This window comes from Lacerta agilis, chromosome 12 (genome assembly GCF_009819535.1).
Source record: "Lacerta agilis isolate rLacAgi1 chromosome 12, rLacAgi1.pri, whole genome shotgun sequence".
Lineage (NCBI taxonomy): Eukaryota > Metazoa > Chordata > Lepidosauria > Squamata > Lacertidae > Lacerta > Lacerta agilis.
Window position 1 is genome coordinate 17,666,228 of NC_046323.1, and position 19,739 is coordinate 17,685,966.

A 19,739-nucleotide genomic window follows, 5' to 3' on the forward strand; every position below is an offset into this window, starting at 1 on the left:
TCCTCCTCCTAATAGTATTTTTGTAAGTCATAGGGCCCCATCTGAACTATACATCTGAAGCACTATGATACTGCTTTGAACAGTCTTGATTTCCCCCAGATAATTTTGGGAACTGTAGTTTGTTAAGGATGCTGATAGTTATTAGGAGTACCCTATTCCCCTCTCAGAGCTATAGTTCTCGGAGTTTGTTCACAGTCGATACCTCTTCCTGGGAAACTCTAGTGCAGATGTGGCTTAACCTTTTAATAAATAAATATTCTTCTGACAGACGATAGCTCTTTTGTTCCTTCTTCCAGAGATAGTAGATATAGAATCCTTGCTGCCTTCCTCAGGGAATATTTGCTCTTTCAGCACTAGCTTAATCAGGAAAAAAACCACTCTGAGAAGTTCTTTATATGCTTTCATTCCTTTTGGATTTTTATCCAGGCATTCTCCACTTTCTGATCTCTACCTACCTCATAGTTTCTCCACTGTCAGTTTTAGATTATAAACTCTTTGTGACCAGGAACTTTGTAAATTGATCATAGAGCTCCAGATGGCAACATGCACACTGGCATGTTATAAATAATAATAATAATAGATAATTTTGCATTCTGCCCTTCAAACCAAAGGTCTTCAGCGTGCTACACAATGATTCATAAAAAATATACACATGAATACGAGGTCTTAAAACCAACCATATATATGTTTTTAAAAATAAAATAATTCAGAAGGAGCCAGTAACAATTTAGGTATTATATCAAACATTTACATATGCCTGAAGAAGCAAATGTGTCATGAGCTGACACCTAAAGGCATTAAATATAGGGGACAGCTGTATCTCCGTGTGGAGGGAATGCCACAGCAGGGGTACCACAGCAGAAATGCTCATGTACCATGGACTGCAACCGAAGATGGAACTATGAGCAGGACCTCTTCCTCCACTTAAAGAATCAGTTGGTTGGTAATAGAGAAAATGAACCTTCAGATACTTGGACCCCAAGCTGTATAGAACATTGCAGACTGAAGTCAGCACCTTAAATTGGGCTTGGTAGGACCTAAGAAGTCCAAATGATAAAAGTTGAAAGCTCAATAATAAAAGTTTTAAAAAGACCTTTGATAGGTCTTTTTTTTTAAAGTTCAAAGCACTTCATTTAACTTTTCAATATTTTTTACAGCCACCTTTTATAGTAGTATATAGGTAAAGGGACCCCTGACCATTAGGTGTAGTCACGGACGACTCTGGGGTTGTGGCGCTCATCTCGCGTTATTGGCCGAGGGAGCAGGTGTACAGCTTCTGGGTCATGTGGCCAGCATGACTAAGCCGCTTCTGGCGAACCAGAGCAGTGCACGGAAACGCCGTTTACCTTCCCGCCAGAGCAGTACCTATTTATCTACTTGCACTCTGACGTGCTTTCAAACTGCTAGGTTGGCAGGAGAAGGGACCGAGCAATGGGACATAGAAAATTACCTTATAGTGAGTCAGGCCATTGGTCCATCTAGTTCAGTATTGTCTACACCAGGGGTTCTCAACCTGGTCCCTACCGCCAACTAGTGGGCTTTTCAGTATTCTAGGTGTGTGGTAGGGGGTTCTATGGCACAAGCTGAATCCTCCTTCCATTGAGCGCTGGTGGGCAGTAAGGAAATTTTACCATCAAGAAAGATGCATTAGTGGGCGGTAGGTATAAAAAGGTTGACTACCCCTGGTCTACACTGACTAGAAGCAGCTCTCCTGGATTTCAGATAGGAGCTTTCCCCAAGCCACTCTGTAGATGCTGGTTACTGAGGTGGGGACACAAAGCGTACAACTAAGCTATAGCATTTCCCCCATTTTGCAGATGGAAAGAGATATGTTTTTCTGACATCATCTAAAAAAAATCATGACTGATCTCAGAGATACAACATAATCCTATTAGGTTGAATCAGCCCATTGAATTCAGTGGGACTTCTAAGTAAATGTGCATATCAAGGCAAGTCTAGTAGTATAAATGCTAAGAACTGGGAAACACTGGCCTGTGAGCGCTCTAGTTGGAGAATAGCCTCTACCAAAGGTGTAATGGATTTGAAGAAGCATGAACTCAGGACGAAAGGCAGAAATGAGCTAAGAGGAAGGCACGTTTGGCAAATCCTCACCATGTTCAACCCCTACCCAGAAACCTATGTCCCCACTGAGGAAGGATGTGTGGATCTAGAATTGGCTTCCACAGTTACTTACAGACACACTGTTAAGACCATATTGATGGAAGATAATCTTACTCGGCTATGAGTGATTGACAGAGAAGAAAGTAGAAGCATAAGTTTGCAGTTAAAGAGATTTAGAATATCTGGTTTAAGGGGTAGATCATTTTATTCCTTAACATTGTGCTTTTAGCTGGCCTATGATCTATGTTCACCAAAATTTCTGAAATCCTGGACACTAATGATTCATGTTTTCATAAACACAACTATAATTTGTGGTTTTTACTAGTTATGGTAAGTTGACTGACTTAAATAAGGGTTTTGTCTGAAGTAAGTGCCTCTTGTATGTTTAAGCAATGACTCAGAAAAGTTCTGTCATATTTGTCTTTTCCAGTGTTTACTTCCTTTTCCTTTCCCACAAGGAAGCACATCAAAAATGGTGTTTGAAAATTCTATCTGTTCCAGTAATTCTCGGTATTAACACAAGCTCCATCTGTACTTCTCACAGTTTTTTATGTGTCTGAAAAGGGATAATAGCCCCATTTTACACAGTATGTAACTCTGGTTACACTGATGTGAAATATTGTAACTTGTCCAAATTGTACAGCAATTTTCCAGCAGAGCTGCAGCTGGAGTCTGTCTTTCTTGGCTGCAACTTAACTTACCAGTTACTAAACTCGTAACACTTTCATTTCTTGGGCCTTTATCCTGAAAATGTGCGCAAATCACATTGTCTTCAGTATGGCAGCACAAGCCTATGCTTTCAGGAGTCTGGACTTATTTCATAAAGAACTGCTAATTATTACTAGGGATTAGTACATTTTAAATTTCCCTGTTGGATTCTGAGCCTTTAAGATGCAATCACTTAACATTTTGAAGCATTTCCCTGCAGCTAATTAGATTTATGATTACCGAGTGACAGCGTTGGGGAAAAACTCCAAATATCACAAGATCTACTGTGTTAGAATTGTAAAGTTTAGTGCACTACTGTGTGAAGTGTTTAAAATGCCATCCATTCTGTGCTATGCACATGTAAAGAGGAGGTTTGGGAGCCTTAAAAATATATTAGATTTCTTGAATAAAGCAGAGTCTTGGGGTACAATCCTTAAACCTGAAGTAAGTCCCATTGAACTTGGTGGTGCTTACTTCTGAGCAGACGTGTAGGATCACACTGAGTAGTTCAAAGAAGCAATTAATTAGACTATCTTCAAATGTGAGTTAGATTAATAACCTTCAATGTCTGTATTTTTTTAATTCAATATTAGAAATCTGATTTCTCAATTTGTGATTTGGATGAAGACCTTTAAGCTGCTCCACATAGTGTTCCCCCCCCCCCTGTGATAGCTGTGGTTGAGTCTCTCCATACACTAGAATTAGTGGGAGTAACAGAACTGACTGTGTCTTTTCAATGGGTTCAATTTTTAATGATCTTCTATTTTAAATAAACTCACTGTAAAGAGAATACTAAGCCATCAAGGGAAAATGTAAGCAGTCAAAAATATGATTCCCCACCAGATCTGTCTTTATATGTGTAGAAGGGACCCCCCCCCCCCCATGGCATGTTGAGTTTTCTGACATTAGGGCCAGGGAGCCACACTAACCAGCCAACCAGCCATTGCTGATACCATGTGAGAAACACAGCCTTGCTCCATTGACACTAAGCGCAGATCACCAAATTTCCACAGGGCGAAAGTGCTTGATGTGTGGTACGCACATCACTCATAGTTTTCTCTTTCGTTTATCTTAGAAACTATGAAGAAACCCTGGAGTCCTAATCCATCTCAAGACAGTGTACCTTATACTGGGAATTTCACATGTTTTCATGAAAGAGAAGGTGAGGCAGACCTGACACCTGATGACAGTGAGGAAAAGAAAGAAAGAGAGAAGAAACACAGCAGTTTTACTTTGTGCAATGTGTGCAACATTCAGCTGAACTCTGCTGCTCAGGCACAGATCCACTACAATGGGAAATCACATCAGAAAAGATTAAAGCAGCTCAGCAACGGGAATCCAAAAACTGATCATGGTAAGTTATTTGCTATATTCTGTCTTGTGTATGAGATTCACGTGTGAAGGTGCATCGGGTATGCTTTTGAAATGGTGCTTGAGTCCTTTTTTAAAAGTGGGCAGTGGGTGGTTCCACTTTTAGTATGGCTAGGCCATTATTGATGTCATGCACAATTTAGAAGAGTAGTGTAAAGTAAAATATTAGATTTTAAACATTTCAGAAATATTAAGATTTGGATTTAAGAGTAGAAGCTATGGTTCAAATTATTATTAAATATTCATTAGTGTGGCTTTGATGACATATCTGCTATGCCTGATCTGTAAGCTACCTGTGTGAGCTTGTTTGAATAATATTTGGCAACCATTATTCAAGCTTGTGAAATCTACAGGCCAGACTACCACAGTGCTTTCTCCGTGGAGCTTTCCTTGAAGAGTGTCCTAAAGCTTCAGCTAGTGTAAAATGCTGCAGTTTGCTGTCTGGTGGCATGCGTATTTCAAAAACCTCCTTCCCTGACAAAATGTGCAGGGGGTAAAGGTATGTGAAAGTGTTTGCAAGAGATTGTGTTCAGTTATCAAGGCAGCAGCTCACTGTTTGCAATCGAGTCACACATATTTAGTTGCTGATAAACATGGATAGGGACACATTCACATACAGATTTTAATACAATACAATTATGCAATAAATGGGATGTGCATTCAGGTGTACATTCTGCAGAAATTAGCTCTGTATCATAAGTCATTGTTGGTGGATATAGACAAAATTCTGTTCATGGAAATTGACAGTCAATGAAATTATTTCAGGAAAGGTTACTCTGGTGAGTGAGATAATGCACAGATGGTAAGAGTTTTGTTTGTCCTCAGGGAAATTGTCAGATAGCCAAACTGATTAGCTATGTGCAGAGTGAAGTCATAACCACGTGGCCCATGGTAACATGTGTTAAAGAAGCTCTTCCAAGTTAAAAAGTGGTTCTGAAGCAGCAGAACGATAGCAGAAGAGTGGGCGAAAGCTGGCATGGAAAATAAATAAAAAATAAATAGTAGATCTTCATGTGGGTGAACCCTTTTCCCCTACCTAGATCAATAACCTTGGTAATGAAAATAAACCATTGTGAATATTCAGCCTACTACTGAATAATTTTAATATCTTGTGAGGGGCTCAGTTTGGCTTCATCCATTCAGCAGTCCATAATCATGGGCTTGAAATCCTGACATGGGTTGTTTACATTTTCGCTACCCACAGAATCAAAGTTTGAGGCCCTTTGCAAGTAGTACTCTCCTTGTGTTATGCCTTATGCTGACAGAACTGATCTTTCATTGCATAATTTTGAAACAACTGATGCTTAATTACTATCCACCTTTGTAGTACTAACCCGAAGATGTTTGTAAATTAGATAATTGCATTTTAAAAATATGTAAACTGGATGTGATTATTCATTGTCTTATCATTTTGAATAGCCATGGTTTAGCTCTTTTAAGAAGGAGCAACTGTAAAATATTAGTTTTGTGGGCATTTTCCTAAGCCACACACCAGCAGCCATAGGGGAAAATGTCAGGTCTTCTTGGAGCAGTGAAGTGTAGCCACCATCTGTTCTAGAACACATTTGCTTCTATATAAGTGCTCAAGCTTCTCTGGTTGTCTTTTCAGATGTTTACTTAAGTGCTCTTGAAACTAATGCTCTATGGCAGCTTTGTTGATGCGATTGTTCCTTTTTCTTTTTCTGATGTGAATTATTTCCACACAACATGGAAAGCTCGGATGGGGCTTGTAACAAGGGATAGTAAAAACTGAGAAATGATTAATGGGAATCAGCAGTCTTTGTCAAAGTTGCAACGGACTACTGGAAAAAAGAAGAGAAATAAGCTCTGATACAATGTCTGTCCTTCTCGTTAGGTGAGCATTTGTTAGTCTACTACTTGCTAGGTGCCTGTATGAGAAAAAGTCTGAGCCAAATTACTCTCTAGGTATTAGAGAGCTCATTGCAGCATGATGAGACAAAAAAAGTATCATTTGTTATATTGGATCACGCTAGAACTAATCTAGCTCCCAGTTTACTGCTTAAAAAAATATTTGGGGGCATAATTCCTATTGGAATTATGAGGTGAATGGCAGCCACCCATTTCCTCCCCCCCCACCCCCATTTTGTTGCCTGTGAGCAGGGCAGCAAAATAGAATGAGTGATTTTCAGGTCAGCCTTGGAAAAGACTCAATAAGTTTTTGGAATGTTTTCTGCAGTGTCAAAAACTGTCCTCTTCTGATTTTGTAGCAATGTCTGCAGAAACGTTTGTCCCGTCGTCTACTCTGATTTCTGGCTTTGTTTATCCTCACTGACATCATCATGTCCCAGTTATAATTCTTAGGTGGTGATCTTTGCTAAATGATCCCTTCTTAGCTCAGGTCACATACTTTACTTGCCTAATGCAAGAAGAAGTCGGCAACAAGGGGGGAAAAAAGCCGTTGAAGCAGAAGCAGTTAGCAAAAACAATGGCAGTGGATGGGATTGAGGGGCGAAATCAAATATGTCCAAAACTAATGAGTTCCTTATCCATAACTGAATATTCTAAAAGTTGCAGGAGATACTTTTACTCACTTTCAGCTGGATAATTGAAATGAGTAAAATATTTGCTCTAACCCTAGCTTAGACATAAAGAGCCATATTTGACTATTAGACCTAAGAGTCTATGGACCCGTTCATTTCAGCGGGTCTATTCTGCGCATTACTAGCATTGGATACAACCCCACAACATTTTATTAGAGTTGCTTGGATGATACAAAATCTCACAGTGGCAGGTATGCATCGTTTTGGAGGCAAATGGGCATCTGCATCTGAGAGTGAAAAATATCCTGCCCTTAGCATAAATCACATTTTACCAAATAGGGGACTGCTAAGGCAAGAACAAAATTGTTTTTCTGCCAATGATATAAATTAGTTAGTAGAAAATATTGATATAGGGAGGATCAGGCAAAAGTACTGCGTGTTTACCATGGCTTTTCAAAGTCTATTGGCTATATCTTTGTTTCTGTGAAATCTCAGTAGTACATTCTCAGTATCATAGATATTTAGTTTTTCTTTCTCTTCCATGTGCACTAAACTCCTCCACTTTCTCATAGGGAGGAAAAGAATACAAGTGTCTTGGGCATGAGGTTGTATATTTGGGTCTGCCCAGGGAGTATCCTAAGTATGCTGAGCTTGCTGCTCCTTTTTTGTATAGCGGGGATGTGGTACTTCTGGCCCTCCAGAGGTTGTTGGATTACAACTCCCATCTTCCCTAACCACTGGATTTGTTGGCTAATCCTGATGGGGGATTAAGTCTGGAGGGCCACATGTTAGCCATCCCTACTCTATGCTCCAGTAGTGACCCATGAGGCAGTATGGATAAGACACTGTTGCTTTTCAACACAGTGGGTCACTGGCACTTATTGAGAGTGGATGGGTGAGCCAAAGAGAGCTTGGTCTGATACAGCGCATGGTGGCAGGAGCATCAGATGGGCTTCACTGGCATGTGTTCCATTGGGCCAATCTTCCGGTATCTCACCCTTGCCCATTTCCCTCTTGGTAAGCACCAGCATAACCCGCTGTGTTGGGAAGCTGGGAAAACAATAGTGCCCTAACCATGCTGCCTCACCGGCCACTGTTACTATGGTCTGAAGAACTGTGGCAGTTATATGCTCTTCTATTTATGCCTTTCAAAATATAATTGCTATGTGCTGGCACATCTATGGGTACAGCGGACATCAATGTTGTGTAAGTGGTGCACATAAGCTTTGTAGCTTTCTTGTTTGCTGCCCTGCCTCTCTTCTCTGGTCCACTCCTTGGGCATATAAGAAAGCTGTGCCCAGTTTCTGCTCTCAGTTGGAGCTTGGTCCTCTTGCTTATCCTAAATGTGCCACCTTCAGTGTTCTCTCTATATTTTTCTGACTTCAGATATTTGTGCTGACAGCTCTGCGCTGAACAGTCTCTTCTAATTTTATCTGCCACAGTGTTGTACTTCAGTTTCTCCTTTTTTAAATACACTTGTTCTGCAAATGCTCATAAACTCCCTCCACATGCCAAAACTGTTTTAGAAATCTAAGAACTTTTGCTGCAGTGGGACGGAACTGAATTGTCTGTGAAACTTAAGATGAACAACTTGTGACTTGCCAAGCACAGAGATGTATATCAAAAACCCAGTAACTCGGTTTTATAGATCTCACCCGTGGCCAAAGGAAAGGTTGCATTCCAACTTCATGTGCCACATGAAGGTTAAAGAAGGTCTAGTATGCTTCATTTTGCCCTAAGTGTGGAGTGTTTCTGAGTGGGTGCTGGGGGTGACAGCTGCACTCACTGCTTTAACTCTTTAAATTATTCTAGTATGGCTGGCATGACATCTGCTCTAATTTTACTTGTCTCATTGGCTTCATAATATATGTCATGATTATGGTTTCCCTACACTTTCTGAAGGTAGCCTGCCTGCCTTTCAATGATGACCTATTTTTCTGCCTTGACATTTTGTGTGTAATAGATTGGATGAAAACGATTACCAACTTTGTTCTTTTATCACTTGAACAAACACTGCCCTTTTTAATTCCAGTTAAGTAACATTTTAGGGGAGTTAGTAGTGTATCATTAGGACAGTGGAGTAATGTGGGGAGGGCCTACAGGGGCAGTTGCCCAGGGTGCAAAATTGTTAGAGGCGCAAGATTTTAACATCCAGTGCTGCCTCAATACAGCTGTGTGGTTCCGTCGCTGGGCTCCATTGAAAATAGCTTCTCCATGTGAACCAGGAAGTTACTTCTCCAGACAATGGAACAACTCTTCTTTTCTTATAGCTATTGCTGCCATCTGCTGGGTGACGTGGACTCCATTAAGCAGTTGAATGCGCATGCGTACTCTGTTCGTTTCCCTCCCTCCCACCCAACCCTGGGTGCTGCTGACAACCCACACTATGCCACTATGTTTGGATGCATATATCAATCACACATGGTGACCAGAACTCTTTTGCTCAACCCATTCTTCTCTCAGTCAACCTTCCCTAAAGCTGGAGCTACAGTGGCTGCTCCATTTTATATCCCCTTTATGTTCAACTCTGCCCCAGGATCCACCCTCCTGATACTGCCGTCATTGCTGCTTACCTGGAAAGGGCTGAGCTGGGTCAGCAGTGGCTTTGGGGTTGTTCAGGTACACCAACTGGAGTACTCAGTTGGCCCTTCTAGTGTATCCATGCAGTCCCAAGTTTCTGTTGCTCCACCATACCCCAATCACAGTTCAGGTTATCGACAGTGACATTATTGTCTGGAGAGTGGTTTCATCTCATCCCCCGTACCTCTACTGCTCTCAGTTTTTGACCAATAATAACTGGGTATAATTTTGAGACAGGCTTCTAGTTTCTAGACTTTCCAGTGTAGCAGTCAAAGCATCTTTAAGGCACAGGATTGTTGGAAGCTGGTGCTGACAAAGCTTTATTATGTTGCTATTTGGTGAGTTGTAAAACTCATGAAATTAAAGATTTAAAACATTCTTAAAGAGTCCCAAAGAGACTGCCTGCTCTCCTGTTAAAATACTGAAAAATAAGGCTATAGATTTGCCGAAGTAAAAATTGAGTGCAGTAATGAACTATTTTATTTAATTAGCCTGCTGCGGGTGATGATTATGTAGCATGGGAATTTCCTGACTGATTTTTCTGTCTCCTCCGTGGTTTAACAATTGGTGCAGTTCCCAATCCAGGGCTCTGTTTTGTAATTTAAAAGAAAGCACCAGATCAAATTCAGTGGTGACAATAAGCACATGGCCTTCAATCTGTTGGGCATGGCTGTGAGATACATGCAGTTCTATATTGGTCCTAATCAACAAACCAGAGCAGAAGAGATCATCTCTTCCCTTGTGCCCCATTGTAGTCTCTGGTGGCTGATTAGCAGCTCAGTTTTTATCACACCTGAGTACAAAATGTTCTCTCATTCCAAATACAAAATACATTTGTGTTGCTTAACTAGCGAGGTTGCTTGTATATATACATCCCAAATAACCAGTTACAACTTCAGCAGGGGCTGACTGATCCTTTCCCAGGAACCTCTCTTGTGTTTTTAAACAAAGATAGGCTGCCTAATTTCACACGTGTGTGCCATTCTCATTTGATAGAGTATTTCTTTAGGTCAGGGGTGGCAAATCTTTTTTTGTGCCTGTGGGCACATTTGCATAGTGGAGAACCTACAGTGCACACACTGCAACTATGCACACCATAATTTTGCACATGCACACTCATTCCCTTTCCTTGAAAATAAGGGTGTGTGCTCTTCCTGCAGAGTGTAGTTGGAGATAAGAGAGAACCTCCTCTCCCCAGCTTCAGTCTCCCAGTGATGGGATAACGTCCTCCACAAGACATGAGACAGCAGGCTAGAACAGGTGGCCCAGGAGAGGCCATGTGGCAACAGGGGGAAAGTTGGAGGGCTCAGGAGCAAAAGCCCAGGGGCTGCCACTGCTGTCCCAAAACATTTGCCAACTGAGGTAGTTGCCTTACTCTGCCTAATGGAGGACTGTCCTAAACCCTACAGATCTTGTAGAACTTCAGTGCCCGTTGGTCTCAGCTGGCACAGCCAAAGGTCAGGGCTGCTGGGAGTTTGTTATTTGTTGTGTATTAATCTCTCCCTCCCTTTCCCAGGTTATTCAGGGTGGCAAGCATTGTTCTCCATCTCTCCCCCAAGCCACAAAGGTGGCTTCCTGGCAAAGGCTTACCTGGACAAGGCTGGGGCAGGGAAGATGGCGGTAGCCAGTAGCAACACTGGTGTGGGGAGGGGGCTCCACAGCCCTGTACTGCCACATTGGCCGCTTCTTGATTAGACTGAGAGGTCACGATCAGCCCAAGTTTACCCGGTGATGTTCATGGCTGAAAGGGTGATTTGCACCTTAATCTCCTTGCTCCTAGCCTGATGCTCTAAACACTACGTTAATTTGTAAAGGAAAGCATTTGAAACAACTATACAGATAAAAGAGCTCTGCTGCGATCCTATACCCCTTTACCTGGGAGTAAGAAACTTATTTCTGAGTAGAAATGCACAAGATTGCAATGTTATATAGCTATCTATGTATTGTATTGGTCCCGTGACAAAATCTCAAGCAAATCACAAAAATGTTTAAGTCTGTTTATAAACAGACAATGTGTGATTAGCTGAAATTTAATGGTTTGCATATAAATGATATGGCTTAGATCTTGGCAGGCACACTGGTTTTTAGTGGTCCCCTGTAGAAATTGTAACATTTGCCCATGCGTGGTGTCTGCATAAATATGCTTAAATATTCAATTTTCTGTAGCCGGCTATGAGAAAGCCTTGCACTTGTGTTCCATGGAATGATGCTTTCCAAAGCCCCATGATAATGCTTTGAAATATTACATGTGAATAGAGAGTTTTAAAAATAGGTGCCATAGTATTTCATTATGTTTTATTTGATTTTTATCTCCTACTCTTTTGATGTCAGTGACCCTTGATACACACAGATGGCTGGGCTATAGCTGGGAGAGCCAAAGAAAAGATATTTGAAGTGCCTGATGTGTTATATGATATATAATACTGACACAGAGAGATGGCATTTAAAGATGTATTACTCATAAATATACTGTCTGGAGAACAGTTTTAAGCTTGTAAAGTTTTATGGACATCGCATATTAAGTTTGCATAACTTTAAGAAAAACCTCAGAGCAGTATTGCTGCAGCACTAAGGACCTGTTAAATGGTTTGGAGTGCTCCAATGTAAATTACTCAAGAACTGAGAGCTCTGAAAGAATCTTACTGTATTAGCATCAGTCTGATATTAGAATAAAGCCACTGTTACTTTTGTACAGTCTCCCCCTCCCTTTTTTGCAACTGTTGTTGGGTTTTCATTCATTTGTCTGTTTTGCTGACATCACTCAATATGTTTCTCATGGATTGGAATGAAATACAAATACTTGTGCTGGAAGAAGTAGAAAGAGAGAGTGACCATATGCGATTGTGGAGGGAAGCATTTCTAAACTCTCCAGAAATGGCTTAGTTCCTGGCATAATACATCTCAATCCTGAGCTGCTCCTGACAAACCATAGTCGGTTTCCACATCTGCAGGAGAGGCAGATGTGCGGGAGGCTCCCAAAGGAGTCTTGTTGGATGTAGGTCTAAGGAGGAAGGGGTGGTGGAAATGGGACTGTGCTGGCACTCCCCTGTCCTAAGCTTATACACAGATCATTCATTTTGAATAAATGAGCAAAGAGATTATATGTACAAGCACAGGATTCTCTCCATCTGATAGGCAAACCGGGTGCTGCTGCTGTTGGAGTTGAAAATAGAGATTTCAGTCATCCCAGGAAAGCCCTAACTATGTGCATTTGTAATCTTTGGCTTTTGATTCATACATTCAAAATGAACCCGTGAAGGTTTGGAGTGGGCACTGCTGTTGCCATTCCACCTCTCTACCACCTCCTCTCGTGCATTCACTGAATGTGTGATAAGAGCATTGACGTTATCTTTATGGTGGCCTGCGGGGGGTCTCCTGGCAGGCACTGAATGTTTGAATCAAGGCTCTGTTTTGAATGGAAATTTTCACCTTCTGCACTCTCTTAAGAGTAGAATAAATTCCTTTTAATTGTGTAACTAGCAATTGGTGCCAGAGCATCAATTATCTTTCTGTCAGTTTTCCTAATTGGCTACTGCTACACGTACTCATGACTGTATTGTAAAACTGAATGCTGGTATGTTGGCAGCCTGAGAATGTGAAAGCCTTGTTAGTTTCGTTGCTACACAGGATGAAGAGGAAAGAAAGAGCCCTGACAACTGAGTTCCTTCTATAAATAACCGAAATCTGGCTGTATGGATGGGTGGTAAAGGGCATTTCAAGGACTTTTACATTCTGCTCATATCCAATGTGTTAGGAGTATGGAAGGAAGTGGAGGGGCGGAATATATCTTGCATATATATTTTCTGAACATGCATGTCCTATAGCTTTAAATCAAAGTAACTGGGCCCTCCTGCTATTTCACTATATCATTTTACCCCAGTGGCTGGCAGCAACTGAATAGTGTTCTGTATAAAACTGAAGGCATTGTTGCCACCATTCCAAATTCAAGTAAATCTGATGATATTTTGCATGTGGATTTTAATGCCTGGTTGTGTTTTGAGGTCTCTTCCAAAATACTTTTGAAATGGCAAATATTTCTATTTATATCTTGAAAGGAAGATGTGATCTCACTGGGATTTGAACCCTGGTTCCAAAGAGTCTAGGAATTTCAAACCTGAGTATTAAGCAATTGCTCTGAAATGAACTTGAGAAATAACTTTATTGAAACATTTCTGGTTTTAGTTAATCTGGGCATTACATGTACAAGTAGATAAGATCTCCCAATTCTACTGAGGGTGCTTCCTCCCAGTAGTTTTGTTGACAACTTTAGCACAGTCCATAATAAACTGTTGAGGATATATTTATAGATAATGGATTTATGCAGAGCAGCAAACACCTCTTGCTATTCACTTCCTTTTCACTGAATAAAGCCAGTTTTTGTCTGTGGATACATTCTTTCTAACAAAGTGAGCTTAGATAAAAACAAACCCCATAGAATCCCTGCCTGCTTTGCTTACAAAGTTCTACATTAATGCTGAACAAACTTAGCAGAAAACATTTCCTGTGTTACTTAAAGTATATATTAAAGCTTATTAATTCTTTTTCCTGTACTTTGAGATGTTCCGCTGTTCCTGAAGTTAAAGAGCAGCCATATTTCTATTAACAATAAAATCCTGTTGCAGTTTCTTTCATTTAAATGGTATATTGTTCTATTGTAAGTTGTTCCTCACTATGGCAATGTGCGAACAATTGTATGAGAAGATTGACTTATAAATAATTTACACAAATAGATATGTTTTTGTAGGTGATGGGCCCAGCTTTGAGGGTGGAGGCTTCTGGGTGCAACGAGCAGCTGTTTTGCAAATGCCCTTTCAAGTGGAATAGATACCTCAGCCATGTAAATTTGGGCACTTGACTGGATAACTTCTTTATCATGCCTCCTTTAGAAAGTCAATAGAGTCAAATGAGCATCAAACCATTTGTTTGTTTGTTTCCTTCACACAAACAAACAAACAAACAAACCAGAAGCAGTACCGGTAAGTTAAGACAAAGTCTTGGCTTCAGCTTGTGATTTGGTCCCTCCACTGCTTATTGTGAGGGAAGTGAGATTGTCCCACCCCACCAGGAAAGAAGACGGCTCATGGGGCTACCCCTGGATGGCAGGAGAATTAGGCTGCTCATCATGCCACCTCAGGCCAATGAGAGGTGGGCAAGTGTGTTGCATAAATGGAACTCTTCCCTTTTGCTGCTTGTCACTTAGCAACCCACCCAGCCTTTGGACAGTGCAGGATTAACCAGTTGCCATTAGGCACTGACTGGGAACGCAGTAGCCACTTGAGGTGAATTTTGCCTCTTACTATGTACTGTTCTGATATGGGATGTGTGGCTAATTTGACTTAATTGGCTGCTGCTTTGTCACAATGTAGCATTTTGTGTGAGCTGGGGAGGAATTTGGCTTTAAGCTAAGCACCCTGATTCACATTTTGGGAAGGTTCTCCGTCTACCCACCTTGCATTGCCAGCCAGCTTGAGAGCTTGGCTTTGTAGGGAAATAGGCTCCCCCCTCACCTCACCTTCTTGGCAGCTAGCAATGAATAAAAGCCTTTCTCTGTTCAAAAGTTGTGGTCTGGATTTGAGCCAGGGTGGTGTTGCCCAAACATTGAGAGCATGGCATTCCCATTTTCTCTACCAAAATTCATCCCACATGTTTAGTCCCCTGCCACAGATCCTTTTGGTTTGTTAATAAAGTTATGACGGTTTATTCCAACTTTATTGTGGGTGAGTCTTAATCCTGTGTTGTGAGGGCAAGTGTTGAAAGAAACAAACCAACATAATGTTAAGTCAGCCTGTAGCTTGTTTTCTCCCAGTGCAGGGATGGGGAACTTGTGGTCTTCCAAATGTTGTTGGACTACAAGCCCTGACCATTGAATATGTTGGCTGGGGCTGGTCGGAGTTGGAGTCCCACAACATAGGAAGGGCCACAGATTCCCCATCAATGCATGGAACCATGGTTTTTCACATTACATTTGAACTAGTCCTATGTGAGGGTGATTTCATCTTTGCCTATTTTTAGAAACAGGAGTGGGGATGAGAGAGATGTTGTGAAGGGATAATTTAACTGGTCTGTAGAAATTTCCTTTATACAGAGGAAGACTTGGCATTTTAGAATTCTGACATGTGTTTTCTGCTTAGGATCTGATTCATTATGGGGAAATTGTGGAAGGGGGTTCCAATGTATAGTATCATATTTTTATTTTATTTTATTTTATTTTATTTTATTTTATTTTATTTTATTTTACTTATTTATTTTTTTATTTATATACCACCCTTTATCATAAGATCTCAGTGCAGTTCACAGAGTACAATACAGGATAAAAACATGAAAATAAGTAAAACGAAAGAGCGAAACAATCCCTTCCCATAGGCACATTTAAAAGGCTGTAGAATATTAATCAGCCAAAGGCTGTGTTGAAAAGGAATGTTTTTGCCTGGTGCCCGAAAATATATAATCTAGGTGCCAGACAAACCTGCCTGGGGAGAGCATTCCACAAATGGGGAGCCACTACGGAGAAGGCCTGTTCTCGTGTTGCCACCCTCTGGACCTCACATCGAGGAGGCACACAAATAATTTTTTAGTCTGCTTTACTCCCCCAAACATGCCCAATATGCAATTTCTGTAAAACACTTGTGTACTTTTATAAAATCTGATAGAAAGCCACATTTTAAATGAAGAATCTCTGCTATCAGACCAGCTCTATTGTCAGGCAGAGTGAGGCAGCTCAGCTGCTTCAGGTGGCAGCTGCTGGGGACTGGGCAGCAGTGATGAGTTGTTGAAGAACAGAGGTGTGTGTGCCACACAGCCTGACATGCAGCCCTTAAACAAGCCTGCTGACGTCAGTAGAGGATACTGTCCCATCAATTGAAAGTATTATAGAAAAGCGAAATTAAAACATATAGATTCTTACTCTCTTCTGAACAATAAATTAACCAACTAAACAGTGTAACAGTTAGAGGAGCTACGCCTTATGCAAGCAGTACTTGAGACAGATATAAAAGAGACATAGATACTTGTGCTTATTCTTTCTGTTGAAGACAGATAAGGATGTATTATTAATAATCCATTTCATAATGCACGTGTAGTACTTACACTTAAGAGGTTTCCATAACCCCTTGTAAATATCCACTCTTAAATTATAGTAATAGGAAAAAGAGGATTTATGTCTTGTTAATATATAGCTTTCAGAGGGGTTACTTTAAATCTTATAATCTACTCAGCATTTAAGATTAAAGAAAGTTATCTACACAGTTTTCCTGTGTCCTATCAGTACTGAAATCCAGAAATGAAATATCAAAGTTTCAAAGTATTTGTTTTCATGAACTCCTGCTGGGATCCAAAAATATAGAATTTGTAAGGGGTGTGGAGAGGAATCAGAATTATTCTATATTTGGCTTCTACTTTAGAATACAGTAAACATTTACATGCAATTGCACCGATTTTCTCTTTTTATGAAATCCATCTCTCTCTCCCTCTTGCATTTTCTTCCTTCAGCTGTAAAGGAAATCTGAAGTCCTTAAGAGTTTCAGTTTCATTTGGGAGGAGACATAACTCAGAACTTATAATGTCTCTGCTTATTTATCTTTTTATATACCGGTATGTTGGAAGCTGTCCAGAGTGGCTTGGAGCATCCCAGTCAAATAGGTGGGGTACTAATAATAATAATAATAATAATAATAATAATAATAATAATTTGGGCCCTTATTATTATAATTGAATTTGCCTCTACCACTGCACAGATCTCCTGCAAGTCTCCTCCTTACAAACAGTAACATTTTGCCCCTGAGAAGGGAGGTGGGGACAACCAAACAGTGTTCCTGAACATACTCAGCAGCATCATTTCCAGTTAAGAAAAAGCTGCCAAGATCATTCTTGTATTTATTCTGCTTCCTCATCATGCTTATTCTCTGGTCCTTCTCAACAGTTGAGTTCCTTGCTTGGGAAAGGACTTGGGGAGACTGGGGTGGAAGAGGCAGGGGTGGTCCATCCTGTTTTGCCTTCCCTCCACCGAAGCCTCACTTACCAGGGTCTCATGGCTGTGGTGTTTTGGATATTAATAATTCACAGTTTGAAGCAACTGGAAGCATAAGAACTGTTTCCTTTTTGGAATAAATCATTATCAAGACCCATAAAAATATTATTCAAACTTTTACTGACAGAACTCTTTAAAATAAAGCAGAATACAGTGGTACCTCGGGTTAAGAACTTAAATCGTTCTGGAGGTCCGTTCTTAACCTGAAACGGTTCTTAACCTGAGGTACCACTTTAGCTAATGGGACCTCCCGTTGCCGCCATGCCACTGCCACGCGATTTGCGTTCTCATCCTGAAGCAAAGTTCTTAACCCAAGGTACTATTTCTGGGTTAGCGGAGTCTGTAACCTGAAGTGTCTGTAACCTGAGGTACCACTGTACATCAAATGATATTTCCAAAATATCCATACAATGTCTTGTGCTGTCCAGCACAGGCTTAGCATCTTACAAAATATGAAATAATCCAAACACACATAAAAGCATAGGTTTCTCTCCGCAGCCTGCATTCCTGCTTCCATGCTGTTTATTCTCCCTTCAAAAGAGCTTATTTTACATCTTCACTCCATTGAATTTGGGAGAAAAGACACAAAGGCAACTCCCTTAAAAATGGAGATTTGCAACTTAATACCTTTATCACTTGATCTAAGGTTACAAGACTCACATGTTAGCTACCAGAAAAACAACGATCAGCTAGTTAATCAATAATCATAGTGCTCCCTGCTTTTGATATAGCCTCATGGGGAAACAACAACATGCTAAACCTTTTGCAATATACCTTCAGCCATTCTTCATTTCTGTGTCAATTAAACCATTATACTTAACGTGTGGTTTCTGGCAAGATCTCACAAGAAGTCTATGAGATCTCCCTGGAAGCAACAACCACTTCTCCTATCTTTCATGGCAGTGGGGACAGGTGGGTGCGGCACCCCCTGCCATGGGAGAAGTGAGAAGTGGTGGCAGCTGCAATATCTCACCAGAAGCCGCTGCCACTTCTCCTTCCTTCTTTGGGGGTGGCTGCAGGGCGACCTGTGGGGACACCACCCTTTCAGGATTCCACTGCCCAAGGCAGCTGCCTTAGTCTACCTCATGGGCAGGCCGGCTCTGGGAAGAGGCATATTTCACCTATTTGGTTTCTCTTAAAAACTCAAAAAGACACAAGGTTATTATGAGCGGGGTTTTTTTGGGGGGAGGGGGAGCTGGAAAAAGGGCCAGCCAAGTGGAGTTTTGCCAGTCATTAGCAGCAAGTGATTTCTTGGCTTCCCTTGGTGATGGGTTGTGTTTTGGTGGAGGGGGTCTTTTTGCAGTGTGGCAATCTGTTAAACATGCCTAGAAATTCAGGGGTTGGCTGTTGTCAGTACATGGCAAGATCCTAGAGGACAAACGGAACAGGGTTTTTCGGGGTTGGGATTCTCCCCTCCCCCCAGTATGCATAAAGTCAGAATGTGACATGGAAGAAAAGATTAAGAAAAGCAAGGATCCCACACATTCTCCTCCATGATTTCCCTGCATTTCTATGAATGTATGCTTAAGCTTATGAACATTTTGTTGGTCTGTAGCTTCAATTGTACAATTTTATGTTCAACCCTAGCCAAGTTATTATATTTATTGTTGGACATTGGGCTACCACCCAGAAGAGACACAGGAAACATTCTGTAAATGGTGTCAGGAACTGTGTTACACAGTGATAGCTCAGCAGTCAGATGGCTCAGGTCAAATACACTAAGAAATCCAACATATGAGAATGGTGGGGTCAAAGCTAGGGTGAACTTGAGGCTTTAATTTTGACTGTTTGTACCACAAATGGCTTGATTACATTTGGTGGCTGTTCCCTAAGCTTCTCTCCCCCCCCCCCCCAGAACAAGTGTGGCTCATGTAGGCACCATGCAAATGGCAAAGTGTCTGTTCTTTGCACTTGCAAGGATTATATTGAAACAAAGGGGCACGGAGAAGAAGAATTACTGCAACCAGTAACTTAAGCTTTGGCAGATCTACCTGCAGATGAGGACACTTCTGTTCCTTCCACAGTCAAATCTACCCTTTACGTGCAATGTGTGGGACAGTCTCCCCACGCACCCAACCTAACTTTCTCCCTTTATTACTTTAACAACTTTCCTTTCAAAGGCTATGTTTTTGTTTTTTTAAAAAAAGTTCTGATTTTTAAGAGAAAAATATCTCAATAAGTGTTTTAGATTTCTGCACTATTTTAATGAAACTTTACCAGTCACATGGAAAACAGGCAATAAGAGGATAGCAGCTATTTGTTTTTGTTTACTTATAAACACATTGCATTTCCACTCATAGTGTTCCCAAAGTGGTGACCCAAACAGCTGATCTTTTGCAGGTTCTGTTCCATGCATTCTTCTGGGGCTAAATGAAAGAAGAGATGGAAAAGGATCACTTCCATCCAGATACCATACTGCATCCTGGCATGCA

At 41.0% G+C, this 19,739-nt stretch overlaps 1 protein-coding gene across 9 annotated transcripts in view; it reads left to right on the forward strand.

Annotated features, from left to right (window-relative positions):
• The window catches only part of ZNF385D (zinc finger protein 385D), a 403,634-nt gene that overhangs the window by 86,626 nt on the left and 297,269 nt on the right, over positions 1 to 19,739 (forward strand). For all 9 annotated transcript variants that reach the window (XM_033166281.1, XM_033166277.1, XM_033166276.1 and 6 more), the window contains one exon: positions 3,905 to 4,183. In XM_033166281.1, the coding sequence (XP_033022172.1) occupies positions 3,910 to 4,183 (274 nt within the window). In that variant the 5' untranslated portion in view covers positions 3,905 to 3,909. The remainder of the gene's footprint in view (positions 1 to 3,904; positions 4,184 to 19,739) is intronic.